At 43.6% G+C, this 22,024-nt stretch overlaps 1 protein-coding gene across 8 annotated transcripts in view; it reads right to left on the bottom strand.

The window, feature by feature from the left end:
• Positions 1-474: 474 nt before the first annotated feature.
• The window catches only part of MOB3B (MOB kinase activator 3B), a 204,907-nt gene continuing 183,357 nt past the window's right edge, over positions 475-22,024 (bottom strand). For all 8 annotated transcript variants that reach the window (XM_045469839.1, XM_045469834.1, XM_045469831.1 and 5 more), the window contains one exon: positions 475-5,603. In XM_045469839.1, coding sequence (XP_045325795.1) covers positions 5,443-5,603 — 161 coding nt within the window. In that variant the 3' untranslated portion in view covers positions 475-5,442. The remainder of the gene's footprint in view (positions 5,604-22,024) is intronic.

A 22,024-nucleotide genomic window follows, 5' to 3' on the forward strand; every position in this document is an offset into this window, starting at 1 on the left:
AACAATTGTAAGTTAAATAGGAACAAATCCATGAGCAATTGCAGTTCTAAAATCCGAGACAAAGAACAATTGAATATAATATTCAAGGTCACACAAGGAAGGCAGTGGCAAACCTGAGGTTAAAACTCAGGTTTATTTACTCTGATTGATGAGCTATTTCTGTAGTCAAGGTTTATTATATTTATATGCCATATTGTCATCAAATTTAATATTGAATTCTACCACAAGAAAAAAGATGCACAACATTAATCTAAACCATATGCATGACATACCCTCCTGGGAAAATCTGAAGAGTATAAAGGAACTTCTGCTAAAATACAAATACATGTATGTGTGTTCTAAAATAAATACACTTTGAATTACTTTTTGTAGAGTTAAGGTTCCATTTCATTTACCTGTTCCAGGATCGCTGCAAAATGAAAAACATTTTTGGTTAAAGAAATTAATTAAGCACACACAAAAAGACAGACTAGATGATGGTTACATGTCTTTTATTTGTGACATTTGAATTCTTAAGCTCACATGAACTGATTCCATAAATACCCTTTCATTTCCTCTTGCTTTCCTAATTGATATAATTGTGTTAGTTTGTTCTTAGAGTCAAACCCTTAATTTAATCTCAAATGGAACTAAAATATAGTAAACATTTTTTTTTCTGACACAATTAGAAAAGATACTGGAAAACCTTGACATTAGAACACTAAAAGCTAGTAAAATAGCTTAACTTTCAGATTAGAAATGGACTCTTCCCTCTAAAAGTTGTAAAAATCCTTATTTAGTCATCAGAAACTTCTCACCCAGAATTAATAACTGCCCAGAGGGAAATAACCTGTTATAAGTTTTTGTCGTTGTTGAAATATTTTTTAAAGCGGGTTTTCTATTTCCAAAACACTTTGTTTGGCTAATTCTAGGAGAGAATCACCGATTTTATCATGGACCAAAATGCTCCAAGCACAAACAACAACACCTGGTGTATCCAGGTGTCATGACTGACTCCTTTTCATGATTTTGCCTTTGTACATATTCCTTGAAGATATGGCTGTTCTTGTCCCATGATATTTCTTTCACTCACAGTGTGATACCCGTGGGATACAGGAGTGATGGAAGGTCAGAGACCACAGGGAATGATGTGCTTCCATCAACGACCAGATGATGACTTGGCCTAATTCACCACAAAAATACAAGAGGACTTCCATCCAAGTCTCAGTGCTTTGCCAATTAAAGAAGCGGTTAAAACAAAACTGTCATCTGCTGAGGAATATCAAAGATAGAAAGGAAGGAAACTCAGGAAGATAAACCAAAATGGTTGACTATAATGGAGATATGCTCACAAATGGATTAACAAGCAAGTCAGGACTTAGCAAAGAGACAATAGAGTTTGGAGAAAGCATGTGGTAATTTCTTACACGTTCACTGCTGGCTATATCCATAATGCACAGTGACATGGAAAGCTTGGGGAAGGGTTCAAGTTGAGGTGCAGAAATGTTAGCAACTGGGCACCAGGGTTTCCGTGAGAATTCTGCCCCTGAGAGAGCTGAAGGGAAAGGAAGCTGAAGGCCATTGGTAACAGTCTTCAAATACTTCGTGGATATGCAAATAAGGCCCTCATTGCTTATGCTTCTTCTTATCCTAATCTTTGTGTTTCCCTTAATGTGAGACACTAGGAAAGGTGTGCTGAAACCCAAAGATAATAGTTTGGTTCAGGTCAGATGGAAGGATTTCAGGTGTTGTGAAGTGTTCAGTGGGGACACATCAAAGGATGTTGTAGAACGTCTATGCCTGAAGGTCTTCGAGAGGAGAATGGGGTTTTCACCGGGAAGGTTACTGATAGCATTTGAGAGGGCAGAAGGGATGGATGAAGAAATCTCTTGAAGTTGCTTCCACTGATCCTAGCCCTCAGAAATGAGAAAACACTCCAAGAGAGAGTTAACAACCTAAGAAGCAGGATATGACTCTAGATGAGTATTTCTTCACGTATTTTTTTTTTTCATTATCATCCTCTTAAGGGCCTTTTAAGACAGTTTATTCTTAATCATGCCCATGAAAGTTTAATACCACATATACGCTTTATATCTGTTTATGTACTATGGCCCTTTGAAGGGCCACAACACACTGTAATATCTAAGATTTCTCCCTCACCCCTAAAACACTCCTCACAATTTTTGCACCCTTGAGAGAAATCACCTTTAATAAGAACACACATTCTCTAAAATAAACCATGGGTCTGAATGGGAAGTCATTGAGGATGGGAGCAAAAAAAAAAAAAAAAAAAAGTTATATATTTCAACTCTGGCTACAGGGACCATACAGATTCTCATTAGCCAGCATACCAATCTAGTGTCCTTATTACTTCCCCTTCCCTCTGTTAAGGGGGAAGTTATGAATCCTTTGTCATTGCTGTATCATTGAACTGCAAGGGTTATAATCTTTGGAGATCGTGGACCTCTTTGAGAAAATTAAGAAAGGAAGGCATATTTGCCCAGTCTCAAACTATAAAATGGGTGCGTGTTGAATTTCAGAGCTTCTTAATGGATTAAGTACCTTTATAATGAATGGATCAGGCAGACAACACCTGAACCCACTGGTCAAGTTTAATATCATGAAGAGACAACTGGTCATATGCTTCCTGATAAATGCAACAGGAACAAAACATCACTTGTGTAATGTTCTTGCTAAAATAAAAAATGTTTAACTGAGTGTAATAAGAGGAAATAATCAGGAAAAAAATTCCAGATTGTGGAACATTCTACAAAAAAATGTCAGTGTCATGACACACACACACCACAACCACCACCACCATACCACACACACACACACACACACACACACACACACACACGTAAGACAAGAACTCTAACCCACTAACGAAAGAGAACGACAACAAATGCCACATGTGATTTGTAAGTGGATCCTGGATAAATAAACAAAAGAAGCTATAAACATTTTGGGGACAAATGATAAAGCATTTAAAGTTTTATGATGTCTGCAACATATTTTGAAATGGTTCGGCAATCAGAATGTGTATTTACAGAGAAAGAAAGAAAATGTATGGAAAGTGTCAACAATTAAAGAATGTTAACAACTGATGCACATACATGAAGGGGGGGTGTGGATATTCACTGTAATCTTGACTCTTTGAAATTTCCACTTTAAAATTTCTCAAAATAAAAAAAGGTAGTGGATACATGTATCCAACTAAAAAAAAAAATGGTGTGAAATGAAAGAGAGCCCATCAAGTTAGGAGGCAGAAGCAGAATGTGAGGCTCAGATCCCCTGGTTGCAATAAGATGTACTTAGGATGTAGTCAGGTCAAAGAGATAAAAACTGCTTGTGATAATTTTCTTTAGAATTGGCCAAAGTTCTGCAGGAGTAAGGAATACTCAGTAATTAAAAAATAGGAGTGGTTTGCCAGAACTTATCCTAGAGGAGTTGATTAATGCAATTAGAAACATAACCAGGAGGAAATTGTGCCAAGAAGTTTAAAAAATACTTTTTAAAAATGGAATGGAAATTTCATACGCACACACAGTTAATAGGAAGTAGCCTTAAAAAGAATTAATAATAAATGTCTTCAGAGTCCAGTATCCTGTTTGATTAGGCGTTGCTGAAATGCAGGAACATAGTCAACTTCTTAATGCAAAAATCCTGTGGTTTTCCATGATGGCAGACCTTCGGGGTTCCTCCTAGGGCGTGGGCTTCGCTGTCATTTCTCTTGTCTCTCTGCCAGAACATTCCCATGAAGTACTTTACAGTGTATTGCATAGGTTGGGAATGGGGGTTCTTATTTCTCTGTTCTCTGGATCCTTAGGACAGTCATATTCTTTCAGCCAAAAATGATGCCCAGAAGAATCTTTGCCGATCTTGTCCTCTCAGAATTACTTAGGAAGCCAAAAAAAGGGGAGGGGATCTGTTTGTTGTTGACCAGAGCACAACAATATGGAAAGAGGTAGCAGCATTTGGATTCCATGAGATAACTCTGACAAGATCGGAAGCAAAGGTCAGTTTGCTGGGTGAGGGCAGAATGCCACAGGGTCCAGACAGTCAGCCCCTTCTCTGGACAAAGAAAGATTTCATGCTCTCTAGGCTCCTGTGGCAGCCACATACGGCTTTAACACATTACATCCAATGAAACGAAATCAGAGATTTTCAGTTATTCTTTAATTGGTGTTACATTAAAATATACTAATACATTCTTATCTACTTCCCTCCACCAATTGCTATTTTGTTAGATTCCAATGATCGCCGGATTATTATCACCCTCCAATCACAGGCTCTCAGGACTACCACCAGTTTCATGAATGAAGCAGAGAAGGCAACATTTCTTCAGCTAAGACTCACTTGGGTTTCAAAAGGCAGGACGTAGCACAGAATGCGTTATTCTGTTTACTGGAATAGGAAAACTGGGAAGGAATGGAAGAAGGAAGTTAGCTCCAGTTACACTGTTGCCTTGGCAACTGTGGCACAATCATAGGGGCAGAAATTAATTCTTGCCATAATATAATACGGCCGAGGAGGGGGACTGCAGAGGAAGAGAAAGAAAACACGGGCTGGATTTAGGAGCTCAGAGGGCCAGCTGGGAAGGCGACAAACCAATGAGCTGGGTGTTTGAGCTATGTGTACCAAATAGCCAATGGCACTTGTTTTATTTTGTTTTGTTTTTTTTTTTCCACCGAAACTTCAGTATTATGTAGAGACAGCCAGAACTCCCTACCCTTTGCTCAAAAACAAACACTGCACTAATCTGGCTCAGAGCTTTTGCTGATCATTCTTGGTCATTTATAACTTCCTTTTATTCCTCTCTTCTTGGAAACAGGAAAAAATTTTGAATAGAAGAGACAAGGAATGGTGTGGCTATAAAAAAAACACATTCTATTCAGAGTTAACTGGTAACCCGTCAGCTTTATCCTAACAGCCAGACTCTTCCCCATAGTTAAGGTTTGTCTGGGGTCATGGGTGGTCCCTGATAAAACTGCCGAGTAGGGAATTCTCGCTGAGGCTGAAGGGTGGGGGTCTCAGACGTCTTCAAGGCTCCATGGTCCTGCATGAAGTTAAACCACAGAATCAGATCAGGGTGGAAGCTTTCAAAGACCTGAAAAGAAGATTTGTTATAGACAAACTTGCTGCTCATCCAGAGTTCCAAAATTCACCCGGGATTTAGAAGACACGGTACAGAAAAGTCGGCCAGTTGACAAGACAGGAGTGGGGAAGTACAAGTAAGTGTCTCAGTCTCAAAACCTGAATTCCAGTAAAGCTTAGGCGGCAGGTCACAGGCAGACTGCGACACACACGTAAGTGCAGAGGCTTCCTCGGGGCACTTGAGAGCCAGAAGGGAGAGGGGGCAGTCCTTCCTGCACACTGTGGTCAGACAGGTCCACAGGTCGTGGCTAGCAGCACTCAGAGGGTTAAGAGCACACGGGGTGAGTGGGGAACGTCTCTCAGGAATCACTGCTCGTCTCCACCTTGCCTGCTCCTGGAAGCAGGTGCCTGTTCGGCCAGGGGAGGTCTCCCTCCTGCTGGTGCAGGGCTCCCGGAGGGAAGAGCTTTCCTCAGTCTTCCAAAGGGGAGATGGGGCGTTAGTGACACATCCTGCTCGTCATCTCTTTCTGGAAAGCAGGGAGAGAAGGATGGTTAGGAGTGACTAGAAGCAGTGACATGTTGAAGGATTCTAAAAAGAAAGCCCTCACAATCTCTGGAGTCTTTAAACAAGAAATTGCAAATATGGCCCATGGACAAGGCTCAGCATGTGAATGTGTTCCATTTGGTCTGCAGGCTTGGGTTTTGTTTTTTGTCTGTTTTTTTTTTTTTTTAATTTTTTTTAATGTTTATTTATTTTTGAGAGAAAGACAGAATGCAAGTGGGTTAGGGGCAGAGAGAGAGGGAGACACAGAATCCGAAGCAGGCTCCAGGCTCTGAGCTGTCAGCACAGAGCCTGACGCAGGGCCCAAAGTCATGAGCTGTGAGATCATGACCTGAGCTCAACCGAGTGACCCATCCAGGCGCCCCTGTCCTCGTTTTAATCAAAGTATATATATATATATATATACTTTATATATATATAAAGTATATATATATATATATATATATATATATATATATATATATATATAAAGTATATATATATAAATTGGCTAACTTGCCAAAACTCTAGGTAGCTCACTTTTTTTTTAAACTGCAATATCTGGAGCCACTGGACAGTTGAGGTTGAAGAAGGGCTGTCCTCCTCAGATGGAGAATATGGTCTCCAGTTGGCCCCAGTCCCCACCACTCCCAGTTGTCTCCCCAGGAGGAGCCAAGTATCATTCCTGATTGATTTGATCATTGGATTTAGGCTGCTACTTTTCTAATAGGAGAGAACAATTTCTTTTTACCTAAGTTTCAGTCAAAGATTGAAAAATGAAGGATAGCATAAGAGGGTATAAGCGAAGGAAGAAAAGTGGGAGAGAGGATTTTTTTTTAACAGGCATGAAGAATATACCAATGTGTCTCACATGCAACCACCTGGCCTTTCACTCATCTCCATCACCTGCTGGTTCTTGTGAGCATTTGCACATCCCTAATGTGCCATCTGCTCTCTGTCTCCGGGCCGCTGCATCTCGCCTCTGCATCGGGGAGACCCTTGCCTGTGCCCTGCTCCTACCATAGCCTGCCCTCTTTACCTCGCTAACTGCCACTCATTTTCCCAACTCAGGCATGATGAGTTTCAAGATGCCTGGGAGACCTTCTGAGACTTCTGCCCCAGCCTCTGTGGCATTAACCACTCCTTCACCTGTGCCAGCCTGGAGTCTTGTATGCAATGAGCTGGTCTGCACATCAGTGTGTATGCATGTGCTATGGGCATTCTGTGGGCCCTACTCCACTGTGAGCCACTGTGTGTCAAGAAAAGAAACATTCACAGAATCACCAACGCCCATTCATCTTGTATCCCCTGCCCTAACACCGTGCCTGGCACAGGGCAGTCACTTCACTTTCATCTCCAAGAATGGCCTGGACAGGCTGGTGATGAACCTTACGCCCTGCAGTATTTGGGAGGACACATTTTACACCACTTTATGTAAATGAATGGGCTGCTTTCAAGTTCCACCTATTGTACAGCTGATGCCAGCTGCTACCTCTCTCATGTGCTGACCCCAGATCACCCCAGCTTATAAAACAGAAAACATCTGAGTAAAAGGAGTTTGGGACCAGGAGTGCCCAGGGGCTTAGAGATTCTATTAGAAAACCACACCAATGTGTTGGTTAAAGAAATGACAGGATATACATGGCATATTCTAGGTACTTTTGCATCCTTGTAATATTATTAAAGACAAGCAATCACATACAGATACATGTATGAAAACACTAAATGACCAATTCCTTATGCTCATGACTTGTGTTATGTACCACGTGCCTGGGAGATGAGGTTGTTGTTCGCAAGGAGCTATGATCTTTCAGAGAGAAAGATATATAGATCACAAGCTAAAATACAATGACATGAATGCAAATATTTAGAGGAGGAAAGGCCATGAGGCAAGGTGGCACCAAATTCCACCCACATTAGAGCTCACTTCTGTCCTTACTATCTACCTGCGTGATCTCCCTGAGTCTTTAGGTCTTAGCAGAAATACCTTTTCTTTAGGGACACCCTCCCTAAGCTCTGAGATAGGGCATTTCCCCCTTCTCTGCCTTTCATGGCACCCTTCTTCACAACTGGAATAGTCTATCATTTGTTTCCCTCCTGCCTCTTGGATTCATCCCCTGTCAGATCCTGGAAGATCCACAAAGGAAGGGGCTGCTCTATTCCCTGTGGTGGCAACTGATATTCAATACGTATTTGTTTAATGAAGCAATGGATGGGCCCTCAGTCTCCTCAGCTATAAAATGGAACAGTGATACCTACCTGACAAGGTGACTGGGAAGGGTAAAAGTATTAAGATATGACCAGACTCAATATACATTAATCCCCTTCTCTTCAGAAATACACACATAGCAACAATCACTTCCTGTCAGGGCAAGAAGAGGCTTGAAGAAACTTCTCTGATAATATACCCATTTAGGTGGGCCCTCAAATTTATTTATTTATTTTAATGTTTATTTATTTTTGAGAGACAGAGCGTGAGTGGGGGAGGGGCAGAGAGAGAGGGAGACACAGAATCTGAAGCAGGCTCCAGGCTCCGAGCTGTCAGCACAGAGCCCGATGCAGGGCTCGAACCCACAAACTGCGAGATCATGACCTGAGCCAAAGTCAGACACTTGACCCACGTGCAGTGGGTGGACCTCACTATTTAAAGGAGTCTGATGAGTGAGGCAGGGAGAAGGGGCTGGAGATCTGAAGGGGGGTGGGAAGAGTGGCTGAGGTGATGACCTCTATGGTCTGGTGGTACCGTGGCTGGAGCAGAGGGGCCAGGCCAGGATGGGACAGTGGGGTGGGGACACAGAAAAATGCACAACTGCTCAAATAAGGACTCATGTACTTGGTGTGAGGAATGGTAATAAATGACAACAATCTTAAAATGAATTTGCTGCTCCTTTGTTAAGCCTCCAAAAGTTCTTGGACTTTTGGTTAACTTCTGATGACAAAGATGGAAAAAATAAGGTGGGAATGCACAGTGTGCACCTGTGTGAGTATCTGAGCTAGCAAGAGAGACAGGTGGCGGGGGAGAGATCATGGGATGAACACAATTTGGCCTTATAACTAATTCTGCAGTTATCTGCAGTGGGTTAATACTTTTGGAAAGAAAGGAACTAGCATTTGTTAAGCACCTATGAGGTGCCAGATGCTTGGTGGGGATGGAGGAGGTGTTATGTCATTGCATCTGTAAAACTCTAAAAGAAGGAACTCTGGCCCATTTGACACATGAGGAATCCAGTCCTCCAAGCAGAAGTGATTCACTCAAGCCGAACAAGTAAGCACAGAGCCTTCCATCAAACAAAGGTCAGCAATCCCCTCGTCCCACTGACCCTGCAGTCATTACATCCCGTAACTCTTACACTAGCCCTGTGAAATAAGATTTGCCATGCTCATTGACACAGGCTCAGAGACAGACAGTAACTTCTCAAAGTCACACAGAAAGTGGCAGGGGTAGGACTTAAACTCAGGTCTATCTGAGTGGAAAGGCCAGCTCTTTGCACTACACCATGTGATTTGTGGTTTAAAGCATCTGAAAATTCCTTATGAAGATGCATTCAGATGATACTGACATATACTAATTGATAGATATTAATTGCAAATGGTTGCAGTCATTCTTGGATTTTCAAAATGTCAAAGATATTTTTTTCATTACCTGGACTGATGCCAATTACAGGCGCACTGGCTAAATAATAAAAAACAATTATGCCACTAAAATGCGATACACACTAGAAATATGGAAGAATTACACACACACACACACACACACACACATACACACACACACACGGGAACACTTTGATAGAGGATATGGGACTTATCTAAAGCCATTAGCCTGTGAAAAGCCAGGACTTTCCTTACTGCAAATGCTTTCTTGACCCCAAAATGAAGGAGAAAAACTGTTTATGGGGATGTCTCCTAACATTTTTATAGGGAAAGAATGGTTGAAATAACAGACCAGGAATTTCCAGATCCGTCCCTGAGAAAGAACATCTATCTCAGTTAGATCCACCCTTCAAAGCTGTATTCTAGCACTTTCCCACTGGGTGGAGCAAATGAGCTGGTTAAGAAACAACTGGTTCTTGCTGGAAACCGCCCCCCTAACCAAAAACCAGCCAAATATTGGGTTCGATAGCTTTCGTCACCATCAAAGCCCTCCTGAAGTCATCTAGCAGAACCAAACACATTCCCTGCTATCACAGAGAGTGGCCTAAACAACATTTGCCCAGACTGTTCTTTAGGAATGAATTTGCCATTGTAGGAGTCATCTATATGCAATGTGTATTAAGGCAGACCACTAAAGAACTCCAAAAGGTACTTTAAAAGCTTCTGCAGAGGTGATGAGAATTTCCTGAGAAATTTTCATGAAGACTGTACTTGACTTGTATAGGAAGATGTTTTTAAGCACCTGGATTTTTAAAAATCCATCCTTGAGGAAAGAGTAAAGCTGGGTTTTGGTTGTGCTCACTCAGTATTATTTGCTTTAATGTAAGGCAGTACTTGATTTTGTAAAGTCCCTGGTTCCCCACTGTCAACAGAACAAATTCCATACTCTATGGCTTGGCAAACAAATCTGTTTATAACAGACTCACCCCCTCTGTTCACCTCCTGTTGAACCCCCCACCCAGTCCACACCACACCCACCAGGCAACCCAAACTCCTCCCATTTCCAACAGGGCACCATCTATCAAGGTTTCTAGTAGTTTTTCTAGCTCTTTCTTCCATCTGAGAAATACCTTCTGCTCCTCTGTGCCTGGCAAACACTGACATCCTTCAAGATTCAACTGTTAGCTCCCAGAAAGCATTCCTTAGTTTCTTCGGTTTCTTTGGTTCCCCATCACTTTGCACACACCTGTCACTTTTACCAGCATTGGAACTCATCATTTCATTTTTTGCCAGAGTCTGAAAAGACCCTTAAAACTTTGTTATATATTAATGTATGAGGAGAAATATTTTGATATATGGTTTGATATAATTATTTTGGGGAAAAGTATAAACAAAATAGGAGTCCAACATGATGAGTAAGCTTATCTCTGGGTGAAGGAAATGATGCATGTTTTCTATTTCTGATATTTGCCCTTTGCATATCTTCTGGATTTTTAGATATTTTTAATACACATGTAATTTTTTTCTAAGAAAATAAGCTCCAATAATTTAAAACAACAACAAAAATAGAAGTGGACCAAACCTCCAAATTGAAATCATATTTGCTTTTAGAAATAAAGTTAAAATGACTTTTGGCTAGTTTTTGTGTGGAATGGGGGTGGTGGATGAAATCAGCATATCTTCTGCATAAGAAATTCAAGCTCTTCTGTTCTAAACACTTTTAAACTGAAATAGAGATCTTTCCTGGCCATTGGAACACGTGTTTGTTATCTGTAGAACAAACTTGCATGAACTCTAAAAGTCAAAACTTACTCTTATCTCCCAGGGTAGCCATTTTTAGAACGGGCAGTGGAGGGCAGAGAGTACATGGTTGCAAAGAGAAGTGAAATAAGTTAATTGAGGCCACACAAATAATTGCTGACCCAGCTGTGACTACCAGAGCCCAACTGACTCTTTGCTTACCATACTTACCATCACACATTTTAGCGATTTTTCACATAAAGGGAAAATATTCACATCTACTGGGTGTCAGTCATGTTCACATAGTGATTTTACTAAGTTAGCATTAGAAAACCTAAAACAAGCTCTGAGGGATGCCTGAGTGAATCAGTCGGTTAAGTATCTAACTTGATTTCGGCTCAGGTCATGGTCTCAAGGTTTGTGATATGGAGCCCGGAATATGGTTCTATACTGATAGCACTGCAGAGTCTGCTTGAGGTTCTCTCTCCTTTTCTCTTTGCCCCTCTCCGGCTAGCACTCTCTTTCTCACTGTTTCCCTCTCAAAATAAGTAAACACTAAAAAACAAAACAAAACAAACAAACAAAAAACACACCACCAACAAGCTCTACAAAATGGTGGCATGATCACGGAATCACAGCCTAGTGTTAAAGCCAGGAGGACTCTTGGGTATTGTCTCAGACCTTCACTTCAGAGACTGAAAACCCAGATGGTGGGAGAGTGGAGACTTGCCTGACGCGGGGCACGAACCCACGGACCGCGAGATCGTGACCTGGCTGAAGTCGGACGCTTAACCGACTGCGCCACCCAGGCGCCCCTCCTTCTCTCCTTTTGAACTCACAGCAACTCTTCCTGAATCTAGGCTTTCCCTCGTTCCTCTTCTTCCACAACACCCTTCTCCCAACTCCAACATCCTTCAAGGCTCTTGATCAGGGTGGCCTCTTCAGGGACACCTTCTCTCGCCTCCTCCCTCACCCTGTCCCCAAGAAGTGTTCGGTGCTCCTCTTCTGGTTTCCCTTAGCGCCCACAGCACCCTTCACATTGTTCTGTGATAGTTTATTACTTTCCTGGTTCCTGCATGGGGTTGCCACTGAGGAGATGAGCCATATCTTGTGTCTGTTTGGACCCTGGTGCCAAGGCCTGACACATATCAGGTGCTGAAAAAATATGTGTTAATTAGACTAAAATCCAATGAAGAAAAACAACGATTAGGTCTACAGGCCTGTAAAGCGAGTGGTGGTGGGAAATATGTGTTGAGAACCTACTTTGGTAGAGACATTTATATTTATTTTATGGACTTATTTTCAAAACGGTGGAGTACACATCGTTTTCTAACATACAGATGAGGAGACAGAGGCTCAGAGAATGGAGGTAACTTGCTCAAGTTCACAGAGCAAGCGAGGGGATGAATAAGGATTTGCACCCGGGTTTGTTGTGACTCAAGAACAAAAATAAGCCAACAAACACCAAACATACTGTCTCCATTACGGCGCTGCCGTGAGAAATAAAAGAAAAGCAGTGGGGCCTTTGGTTTTTCTAGTGCTTTCTAGTATATTCGGATACGAGGGCAAAACAACAGCATTCTGAAGTCTACTGTTTTCACTTCACCAACTCTGCTAATTCTGAGAAATAAGAGGAGAAGGAGAAAGAAATATTGGAAATGAAGACGTGTCCGAGGAAGAAGGGGAGCACAGAGAGATAAAAGGAAGGTGGGTGCAGAAGGCTGGAAGCACGCTAAGGAGAGAACACAGGGCTGAAAACTGTGAAAATGACCTTTATGTAAATAAACGGCCCCTCCCCCATCAGCCACCATTAAAAACCCAGTGGCTTAAAATGGGGTAGTTTGAATAGACAATCTACTGTTAGATTTGGCCCTAAGAGGGCAGTAAATTGCTTCTCAGTCAACAGTGTGTGTGTACACACGCCCTCACCTTCTCCAGGAGTGGAGCGTCATCTGACACATTTAAAAGACAGTATGTTAAGGTGATGGTTGCTGAAAAACACCAAAGAAAAACGGTGAGTCCACCAGGAAAAGCAATCAGGTGTGGTGATCTTTTTATAAATTGCCTCCTTGCCCACCGACCTGCAGCACGGCCTCAGCACCGCCCCCCCCCCCCCCGCAGTGATGCACCCTCCCCTCACAGGCTCCCCCAAGAGCAGAGCCAGCCCCGCCTCTCATCAGCCCCCAGGCTCCCCTCAGAGAGACTTGGGAAAGTGGGTTTGAACTGCAGCCTGAAGTACAGGGGCAGCATTTCTGGCTCCAGGGTGAGGGTGTGGCTGACACCAGAGCCCTCTTACGGGGAGAAATTTCATTCCCAGCAGCGAGTTGGGCCTTTTAGGGGTGGTGGCCAGGTTAGAGAGAAAGCTTTCAGCGGTGCCTTTCATCCTACAAATTCCATTTTTTAGACATTTGAAAACCTCCAAGTTGTATCCACATTATCCATTTGTTTCTTTTGTTATTGGCTATTTTTCCCCCCTAAAAGTGGGTGCTTTGAAAATGTTAACCATCTTGAAAATTCTTTCTGTCATGGGTCTTGCCCCCTTCCTTCCTCCATTCCAAACGAATATACTGCTGGTGTCCATGCCAAGATTTCACCAGAACCACAGCAGTCCACCTGCCTCTCCAGGGTCCTCGGCTCCTGCCAACACCCATTTCTCTCAGGTCATGTTGCTACACTAGAGGTCAAGCAGATTATTTATTTCTTTATCTCGAGATCTGACCCACTGGTAGCAAAAGCAAGTCCCAGGGGCGAGGAGAGTGAGAACCAAAGTCAGCTAAACTGTGTGGGTCAGGCTGAGGTCAAGGGACAAGGACTCAGTGAAGTTTCTTGGGCACCAGGACACTATGAGTAAGAATTCCAGGAATGGGCAGGTGTGGCCCTAGGGGCTGTGGATTCAGAAGAGGAAAGTGGCATGTATGGTGATAAGGCATTACATGGTAAGAATCAACATCAGCTGTTGTCTCCTAATCATCCAGTTTGAAGGACTCAGAAATTCCTGCGATCCCACGCTGCCTTATGATTCCAGAGAAGCAGGCGCTCTAATCCCTGCTGGTATCATCGACGGGGCTGGCTGGAAAGGTGCCCTTGAAAATCCACAGGGGCATAAAACTTGTTTCCACTCATCTCCATCTCCTACCTGATAAATCCAGATATCTCAGGATCTGCCCCATTCTTCTCTCCAGCCTTGCACACACCTTCCTTCTGTCTGCTTCTATATCTTTGTGTGATTTCTTCTTCTACCTGGAGAGCCCATTCCCTTCTCCTGCCCAGAACACTCCTGTTTACCCTTTCGTGCTCTGCTTACAGGTCTGTGAGGGTTACAAGCTGCCTCCATGGGACACAGAGCATTCAGAGAAAGGGACCAGGACTCGGGGAAAGGAAAGAGAGAAGGAGGGTCCCAGTGTCCCTAAAGCTGGTTGCTAAGAATGTAGCCTGGCAGCTAGCTCTCCCTCAGACAGGGGTGCAGAACAATTCCGCTCTGGAGGGCAGTGTCTCTCTTCCAGGGGGAGCCCAGGAAAACCAGGAGGCTGCCTGCTGCAGGGAAATCCCCAGAACAAGAAAAGATGGAAAGAAAAACAAACAAGCAAATACAAAATGCCCCATCTACTTTCCAGCCCAGTCCCTGTGGGAAAGCTGGAGAGTTGACAGTGGAAACAACAGGGTTAGTGGGCGGGGGGGGGGGGGGGGGGCAAGGGGCGGTGTGGGGGGGCAGCTTCCACCTGCCCTCAGGCCCCAGAGAAGCTGCTATGTCTCAGGACCACAGCCCTTGAGCCCACCTTGCAGAATCTCTGTGGCACCCTCCCCCTGACCTCTCCTGCTCCAGGGACTTGTTTCATCCTCAGGGCTTTTGAAGCCAGGAGGATGCAGTTTCTCTCCAGGGTCCTGTAGGCAGGGAGCTTCTATTCCGGAGGGCAAACTGACCAGGGAATAGAGAGCAGGTGCTTTGTGCAAGGATCAGGCATTGGGCTTAAATGTTTTCTTAAAACTATCTTTTTTACATAGTTGTGTCTCTTTAACGGGACCTGAGAGAAAGCATTCCAGTGGGAGACTGACACCAGACACCTTAAATTATTTTTGGAACAAGGCTTTATACATTATAACTAACTTGATGAATGAATGAGTGAATGAATGAATGAAGTGTCAGGTCACAAAAGATGGAGTGGACAAGTTGGGGCAACGGTGTTAAGAGCCTTTGTGAATCAATAAAAGTCTATTGTGTTCCTAACAGAATAGAACCTATCACTTCCTGCACTTTTTCTAAGCCAGATGCTGTGCTCAATGCTGGGCATTCGTTATTTCATTCAGTCCTTACAGCCGTCTTCTATAGGGAGTGGTGTTATCCTCATTTTACAGATGAGGGAACTGAGGTTAAGAACCTTGGTCAAAGTAACACAGCTATTAGTGAGGGTAGACAATGTGGGAACTTGAAAACCTGTCTTTCCAACCAGTCCACCATGTCCCAAGGCCTTGTGCTGAATAGATCTTCCTTCAGCTGCATTTATCTGAGTCAGCGGGCACACACAGCCAGCACTGGCCTTGGGAACAGGGACATGGCCGGTGGAATCATTCATGGGAAGCCCACGGTCAGCAGCCCAAAGTCTGAATTCTTGTAAGGCAGGCAGGGCAGCCAGACTACAGAATTAAGAATTCTCCCAGTTCAAAGTATACATGGGATCCAACCAGCACACAGGAATTAAGACCGTTCTTTCTGTTTTCTTTTAGGAATGTGGGTGGCAAATAAGCCAAAAGAAATAAAAATAGAAACATGGCAGGCCAGACCTCCCTAAACAGGAAAGAACAATATTTATTTGATTAATTCTGTTCCTAAACAGCAGCCCACATTACTGACACGGAGGGCGTTCCCCAATGGAGGGGTGTGTGTCTGTGAATGTGTGTGCATATGTGTACGCCCCCAAGTACATGTATACATATGTATGGATAGATAAACACACAGACCTGCCACCCACAGAGAATATTTATTCATATGATACAAGAATCAAACTGCTCTTCTTTTCCCCAATCCTGCAAGCATTAAAAATAAGTCACTTTATGTAAACATATTCAGTCTCTTGATTTACACTGGTTCTCATAAAGGCAGAGCTGCACATTTTTGAAAACTCTCTCACTTAACCACAGGAGATGGGTTATGGACACCCTCCAGATGGAGACAGGCTGCCTTACCAGGCATCATGAAAGCAAGAGTGTGATTCACAACGTTCCATCACCGCATTTCTCAAGACCTTCTCTCGAAGCTCTGCAGGACCCGTTCTGACACTCCAGGCATTGTAACGTTCCGACTTACTCTGCAATGGAGCTACCTGTCCTCCCCATGCCATCCTTCCCGCTGGTGCACTATTAGCTCCTGACCATTAAAGCGCATGCACCCAACCGGATTCCTGCTCAAAGTGATGCGACCTATAACCCAACGAGGCACAGTCTTGGCCTCTCTGGCTGGCAGCCGCCCCTCCCTCCTCCTTCCCATCTCTGCCTACCTCCCTCCTCCACAGCCTGGAGCCTTGAGCTCCACACAGCTATAAAGTGTCTGACTCCCTCCCTCCCATACCCTGCATGTGTCAGCACAGCCGGACTGCTTTCTGGCACATGCTCCTCAGACCCCTCGTTTGGGGACGAGCAAAGGGTGGCTGAGTGCACTCACTCCCCTAGAGGGAGGTGGCAGGTTTCAAAGTGGCCCAGTGGCCACCTATCAGGTTGCTGCTCTTTGAAGGCTGGATGTGGGAGGGCAGGGTAAGGAATTCTCTGGCTTCTGTCACTCGGCCTTTCCATGAGGGGGTGGGGGAGGGGAGGCACTGGCTGGTGAAGCAGTTCTCAGTCTAGGCCAGGCAGCTGCAGGCACAGACTTTCTTATTCCTAGAGAAGCTTAATGGACCCAACTCTTAATGACATTCAAGAAACGCTGAAGAAACACGACTTGTCATTTTGGGTGTGCCCTGAACTTTCAGGGCATGGGTCCCCGGAGGAAGAATTTACCTCCCCCAGGAAAACAAAGAGTTCATAGAAGTTGTTCAGCCGAGCTGACTGCACCACAGGACAGAGCCTGCCATCACTTAATAAGACCTCTATTGTGTGTCTGATGAAAACACATGGAGATTTGCTTCCTCAGAGAGCCTATAATTTAGGAGGATAGTAGCTTCTCAGCAGTCCCATTCCTTTGGAAGGAACAGAGAGTTAGGTTAATGAAATACATAGACATGAAACAAACGGAATCTTCATTTTAACAAAATAAGATTGCTTGCTCGGGGTTAGACTGCAGAAATGAAACATGTTCTCAGGAGCCTCAGAGGTTTAGGTTAGGGGCCAATATTGGTGTCTCTCTTGGTGGCCCACTTTGTCACTGACCCTCATCTCTATGGGGTGGCCATTACGATTCCCCTACAGAGAAGCTGAAAGTTACAGGGGTTGGTGACTTGCCCACGGTTACGCGGTTAATACTTGGCAGAGCGAGAATTTGACCCGAGATCTGTCATTTGGGTCAATGGGCCTCAGAATCACATCTTTCCTTTACATCAGAGAACTGGAAACCACAGCCCACAGGCCAGATCCAGTCCACACCTGTTTTGTATGGCCCATAAACTAAAGATAATTTTTACACTTTCAAATCATTGGAAACAAAACAAGAAGAATATTCCATGACATACATGCTATGAAGTTCAAATTTCAATGTCCATCAATAAAGTGGTCCTGGGAAACAGTCATGCCCATTTGTTTATGCATTGTCTCTGGCTGCTTTCCCACCTGAAAGGCGGAGTCGAGCAGCAGTGCCACAGACCATTTAGGGGCCACAAGCTAAAACATGGGAGTGTCTGGACCTTTTCAGAGAAAGTTCGCTGTACCCTGAGGATACCATGGCCAGTGTGACTACAGTTTTAAAGCCCATGGGATTATAAACGGATCCTCAGGCTGCCAAGCTTGTAAAGTTGACCTGGCCACAAACAGTCCAATATTGCTCCTGCTGAGGGCGGGCAGTGATGGTGCATCAGGAAGAAAACACATGTAAAACAAGAATAAACTCTGCATGTGCCTGCAGCCCCTTAGAACCATACTTGTATAGCTTTCAGAGTCTGGGAGGGGCAAGCTCCTTTCTTTTCTTAGCCTCTGATTCCTAATTAATGAACCATGAAAACAACATGGGTTTTACTTAAAGGGGATGTGCTTCAGAGAGCGAAAGCAAGTTTTACTTGTTAGGGCTCCTTCCTCACTTGTTCTGCTGATATTTTAGTATGAAGCTGCAATTTTAGACGTTGTAGCAATCGGGGCGATTCTGTGCCTACATGGCCACACTGGGTTTCTCTCAGGAGGGAAACTGTCTAATGTATTGAAGGTGGGTAGCTGTTCGGTCTCAGTTAAAGAGAAATAGAAGCAAATACGCTTTTTCTTTGCATGCTTTTTTGTTCCCTTTCCTGGCCTCATTTGCACAGCCTAGACTCCTGGCTCGTATGTGAAAACAAAACAAAACAAAACAAAACAAAACAAAACAAAACAAAACAAAACAAAACAAAACCCACATGTATCAAGATGAAAAGAGCTCTGAAGATGGATGGTGGTGTGGGTTGCACAACAATGTGAGTGTACTGAATGCTACTAAACTGTACACTTCAAACAGTTCAGATGGTAAATTTTATGCTATGTGTATTTTACCACAATTTAAAAAAACAAAACAAAACAATAACAATAACAAACACCCCCATAGGTATCAATTTTGAAAAAAGGATTTCAAAAGCTTCCAGGAAGAGGATTTTTATGTGCAATTTCAGGAACAAAATGGAAAAAAATCCACAGAGAAGGGGTTTTGAAAGATCTGAAGCTTTCTCAGAAAAAATGCGTGTGTCTGTGTGTGTGTCTGTGTGTGTGTGTGCCTGTGTACCCAAGTGCACACTTGTGTCCAACTAATTAAATGCCCTCTATTATTGCCGTTCATATTGGAAACAAATGTTCACCAGAATTTTTCCATTTAGAATGATCTATTAATACAAAATGCCAAGCACCCTTGCAGCAGCAACAGAAACCAAAATAAAGGGTAACTGTCTGAGAAGCTCTCACAACTCTAACATCTTATGCCAGTGACAGAGGAAAGAACCACACGCGCGAGTACCTATTAAGATTCCTCTGTGGTAGAGCACGCACAAAGGCTGCTGTCCCTGTCAAAGAAGGAGAGAGTTCCAAATAAGAGAAAACCACAATAGAAACCTTCTATTAAAAGTGGGATTTAGGTATGGATAGGAGTGCCAACTTCATGAAAAATCTACCTCTTCCGTCAGCAGGCCATAAAATTAAAACCAACATACGTTGGATGTGGTCAAATATCTTATTTGACTCCTGTCCATTTGCCAATGTTTTTCAAAGATTAATAAGATAAAATCCCTTGAGTGTGTGCTGTGAGGACTCTGGTACTTTCTGCCAGTTTCCCCGAGCAGAGATGGTGCATGGCGGGGCTTCTGAAGGCTCCACTGTTTGGAGCGAATGTATACAATAACAACAGCTGCTTTGCGGCCCTGGGCCTGGCAGCGACGGGGTCAACAATCTCAGTGCCAACTGGCGATGACACTGGTCGTGTCAAGCGAAGCCAACGACAAAGGAACAGATGTGCTCTGTGTCTCTCAGTGCCTCCAGCAATACAGTCACTGCAGACCGGCAACGGTGACGAGCACAGAGCAGCATGGTGTGCAACTGACACCAACTCAATCAAATGGCCACTCTCTTATCTGCTTCATCCAAACCGTGCACACCACCCAACACACACACACACACACACACACACACACACACACACACACACCAATGCTCACTTCATAGGTTTGGAAGTTCTGGGCTTCCAAGATATGAGAAAACTCTAAATGTAACACTTAAGTGCAGGCAAGTGTGAAAGTGTTGCCAGACTGTAATAGGTCAGACCCTGCTCTGCCCTGTCCAGAGGCTCTATAAAAGGCAGGAGGGCAAAATGATGGCTACTAGGTAAAGTGCACTTCTAGAAAGAATTTATTAGGTCTCTAGGGTTATGAATGGAATGGAAGAGAATGGAATGGAATGGAATGGAATGGAATGGAACGGAATGGAATGGGATGGAATGGGATGGAGGGCAATGAAACAAAATGAAATGAAATAAAATGAAATGAAACGAAACAAAATAAAATAAAATAAAATAAAATAAAATAAAGTACAAGAACTGCTCTAATAAGTTGCCACCATTTAAAATTCTGAAGAGTTCACCTAAAATGTTGGAGCTTCAATTTCTTCTGATTTGGAAACTCTGGGTCCCTACTCCCCCCCAATGAAACCATGAGCTGGAGGTGCATGGCGGTTGCTCCCAGAGCTTCCTATTTTTTATGGCCTGCCTGTTAATTCGCATTTGCTACCTGCCTGGACTCTGTAGGCTTTGGGTTTGGGTCATCTGATCTATAGACATTACACTTCTGGAGGCAGGTACCATTCTTTTTAGTTGCTCCAGCACTCAGCGCCAGCTCTTTACACGCTGTCATCTCCTTGGAATCATTAAACAATGCACATTCCACGTGCTCAGAGAGTTGACGTGACTTGACCGTGGCCTCACAGCCAGATGATGTTCTATCCAAGGGTCAGAACCTTAGGAAATCACCTGGCTGCTGCAGATTATCAGAAACCGTTTGGGTTAGTGTGCTTCTGAGCAAAACTCTGCCTCAGTGAAGGCCGTGTCTGGGTTTCTGGGTCAGAATGCATGTGTTGAACTCCTGACTCCACAGGGCTATGTGACATGGGACAAGTGACTTCACACCTTGTCCGATTTTCCTCTTCTTTAAAATGGAGATAAAAACAGTATTTATCTCACAGAATTGTGTGCAGATTATATAACGTAATACAGGGGCACCTGGGTGGCTGAGTCGGTTAAGTGTCTGACTTTGGCTCAGGTCATGATCTCACTCACAGCTTGTGAATTTGAGCCCCACATCAGGCTCTCTGCTGTCAGTGCAGAGCCCTCTTCAGATCCTTTGTCTCCCTCTCTCTGCCCCTCCCTGACAGAGAGCCCTCTAGCTCTCTGTCTCTCAAAAATAAATAAACATTAAAAAAACAAATAAATGATAAATACATAAACACATATCCCACAGCACTTGGTCCATAGCTTTATTTTAAAAATTTCCCTATTATTATATCCTCAGATGCTGAGCATATCAAATTTTAAAAGTATATAGTTATTACTGGCCACTTAAAGTTCTTATATGCTGAAATACTTTAATAAGACATAAACATAAATCTCTACTATAAACCTGTTTCAAAATAATTATACTATTATGAATAAATGAAGTAAAAAAAAAAAGCCAGTGGACATTTTATTCATTCTGGATCTACACTGTGCCAGAACTGGAAGTATATAGAAATCTCCCCTAATCCAGTGGATTTACAGCTTATTTTAGTTGTAGAAACCATTTCTTCTAATGCAATCTTCCACAGAAGCCATTAAGGAAAAAATATAGCAAATCTAGTTGAAGAGGAGGAAGGGTCCCAGATCCCGGCTCTGGCTTCACCCTGCATGGTCACAGAACCTGTTGCTAAGGATCACTGATTTGGGCTATGCCCCCTCATTTTACCCGTGGGAAAACTAAGGCCATTCAGACCTCTCCACAGGTAGGAACACTCAAGTTAAGGACCAAGACTGACCTGTCACCGTATCCCCAGAGCCTAGCCATATGCCTGGAGCACAGGGTCCTGGAGGTACTATGGTTTGTGTGATGGGGGTTCAACACATGACGTGCTATGCTGAAATGGTGAGGTCTGGAAGGGATGGGCTTCTAGGGTGTGGTGATGACTGGTGCCATTGGTGGGGGGGGAGGCGACAAAAACACCATTATGGTTTAGACAGGGTATGGAGTGTAGGTATGGAGTGATTCTGGGGGAAGGGATGGGGTGGAGGAACGTGAGCCTGAACTTAAGCAAACAAAAGTAGTGGGTCTGGGTGCCATCTAAGAAATCAAGATGAGGGGGCCATTCTTCAGCCTAGGCATCTTGTTGGATTCCATTTCTGCCCAGAAATTTGGGAATTGATGGTATTAGTTTCTTATTTTTATTTATTTAAATTTTTTTCTT

Source organism: Leopardus geoffroyi, chromosome D4 (assembly GCF_018350155.1).
Source record: "Leopardus geoffroyi isolate Oge1 chromosome D4, O.geoffroyi_Oge1_pat1.0, whole genome shotgun sequence".
Taxonomy (NCBI): domain Eukaryota; kingdom Metazoa; phylum Chordata; class Mammalia; order Carnivora; family Felidae; genus Leopardus; species Leopardus geoffroyi.